At 43.5% G+C, this 2696-nt stretch overlaps 1 protein-coding gene across 1 annotated transcript; it reads left to right on the forward strand.

Annotated features, from left to right (window-relative positions):
- Window positions 1-634: 634 nt before the first annotated feature.
- On the forward strand, window positions 635-1099 carry SARC_02320 (hypothetical protein; the record flags this gene model as incomplete). The annotated part of the gene is made up of 1 exon (XM_014303946.1): window positions 635-1099. One exon carries the CDS (start codon window positions 635-637, stop codon window positions 1097-1099), a length of 465 nt encoding a protein of 154 aa, XP_014159421.1.
- Window positions 1100-2696: the final 1597 nt, after the last annotated feature.

Raw genomic sequence — 2696 nt, forward strand, 5'->3', positions numbered from 1 at the left:
TTGTAGCGACAGCAATGCGTCTATAAGTAAACAAGAATATCTGTCAAGGCAATCATGTTCTGATGAGTCGGTTTGTGTCCAAATTGGAAATACAGCACCAGTGCCTATACCGACTCTACACAAGATGAGGGTAGGCATACATGACCAACAGCCAGAGTGCCGAATGCCACTAGTGGATGCGGAGCTCAGACGACGATATGACCAAGCAATCAACGATTGTGGTGGTGATGAGGACGACAAACTTATTCAAATCAGTCTGTACGTTAGTGAGCTAGAGCTCATGTGTTCTCGTTTAGGCGATCAGATAAACGAACCATCTCTCAAGAAATTACTCAAGACTTCGGAATTTCTCAAGATGCCTAAAGATAGTTTCTTTAGAATGGAAAATTGCGAAGATATCATAGAGTTCACTACACAGTGTAGTAATATATTCTTAGCTACGTCAATCCCATTGTGTCAGTGTTCAGCAATCCCATTGATGCAACGGAGAAAACCAAATCAGTACTCAATAACTTAAGAGATTCTGAGACACAAAACTAGGCACTTCAATGATCCTGAGCAGTTCAATAGAATCATTATTGATCGACTCAGATCGCACCCAGGAGACTATCTATCGGATAATTTTCTCAATGACATGCAGAATAAGAAGATGAACGTCGAAGTGCGCACAGAACGTGTGCACAAGACAATGGCGATGTTAGAGGAGCGTTACCGCAACTCAGACAAGGAGCCCGTACACTTCCAATTCCTCAAAGTCCAGAGGTACATAGCACTGAAGTACTATGGATTGCAATCAGTTGTGGACATCCTAATCAAAGGAGACAAGCAACCGGATGGAAGTGAAGGACACTTGTCTGACATAGAACATACCAATTTTCATACTATGACTGAGACACACATAAGAACGGCGGCTATGACACAAGCAGAGCGTATGTTGCGGGATCAGGCGCGAGCAGCAAACAAGCGCAACAGCGCACAGACGAACAGGCAAGTGGTGGATAACTCTACAAACGCTAACAAACGGCACACGCCAGATGATGGTGCACACAACCAGAACAAGCAAGGGGGGGCATACAAAGAAAAAGAAACGAGCACGTGAAGAGCGTGCATGCCCCTATTGTCAGAAAATGCCAACAGCGAATGTCCTGAGAAGAAAGCAAATCAAGCCAAGGAGGCTGAGCAGCGAGCCAAGAAAGTTGTGCAGATAGCAAGACTGTCCATTATATCTGGCAAGGTGGAAGACATCACAGAAGGGGATGAGCACTGAAGACACTGGTGAGCGGAAGCAAACATGATTGACCTGGCTGACAGACTCAATGTATTTACAAATGAAGAAACGTTGTTAATAAATGCAAATGATAGAAATTATCAACCTTTATCTTTACTTCCCGCACCATGAGACCAACGGTTACACATTGACATACAAATCAATGGCAATACATACAATGTACTAGCAGACTCGGGTGCACAACGCTGATGCATGAACAAAAGTGTAGTATCAGAACTATATATGTTAGTGCGCAACCGGGGTACATACAACTAGCACAAATGGATGCAAGAATTCAACGCACTGGATCAACAGAAGTTTGTGACTTTAACTATGGAGGTAGGAAGACCTCTCAGTAATTTGAAGTATTGGACTTACCAGACAAAAAGACACCAATGCTTCTAGGTATGGACATTCTACCATAAATAGGTATATACATAACAGGGTTAATCAATCCACTTATACCAACAGATGCAAAATGGGAATTGCTCCTCACACCACATGGAGAGGACCCAGAGCATGAACAAGAAGGTTTCAGAGAGTCACTTACAGACCTTCTGGATACCAATGCGAATATATCTCCTGATGCTCATTGCAATCTACCAGGTTCCACAGTCACTGTACCTGCAAATGAAATCAACGTCAGACAAATGAGGAACGCTAAAGTCAACTTTGTTCCGCACAAATACATTCCGCAAACGGATGAGAATGTGCAACGATGGCTTAAAGATGGCCACATATACAAACGCGATACGCCCACAACGGTGAACCTACCGTTCTTATCAACAGGTGAACATGACCAAACAGGTCGCCTCAAAAAAGTAAGAACATGTCTAGCCATATGCGAGATCAGTTATCAGTATGAACAAGACAAATTCGTGTTACCAAAAATAAAGGAAGTGTTACACAACCTACAAGGGGCACAGTTCTTTTCAAAGCTAGGTCTGGAGAATTTTACCATTTCCTAGTAAACGAAGCAAGCCAACACTTTTTTACATTCTCGTGGAGAAGAGCGCAGTACTCATTCGAGTCCGCGCCGTTTGGACCACACTCACTCACAGCACAATTCCAGAGAGCCATGGCGAATCTGCTCATATCTATCAGAGGAGTGCAAGTGTGTGTAGATGGCATATTCATTGCGAGTCTTACCGAAGAAGTACACCGCAAGTCAATTCGTGAAGTAATCAAGTGACTGAATAGCAACATTCTTGAGGTGAAAGTCACCACACAGGGACTCAAAGCAGACCCTGAGAAACAGAAAAGAATGATGGACTGGCCACTGCCGAAAACAAAAAGAGATCTGTACAAGGCAATGGGACTAGCAAATTGCATGCGAGACCATGTCCCCAACTTTGCCCACACAACGAAACACATTCGGGACCTAATGAAAGGAAAAATAAACCAGAACATATCCATGTTGTGGACACCG

This window comes from Sphaeroforma arctica (genome assembly GCF_001186125.1).
Source record: "Sphaeroforma arctica JP610 unplaced genomic scaffold supercont1.102, whole genome shotgun sequence".
Taxonomy (NCBI): Eukaryota; class Ichthyosporea; order Ichthyophonida; genus Sphaeroforma; species Sphaeroforma arctica.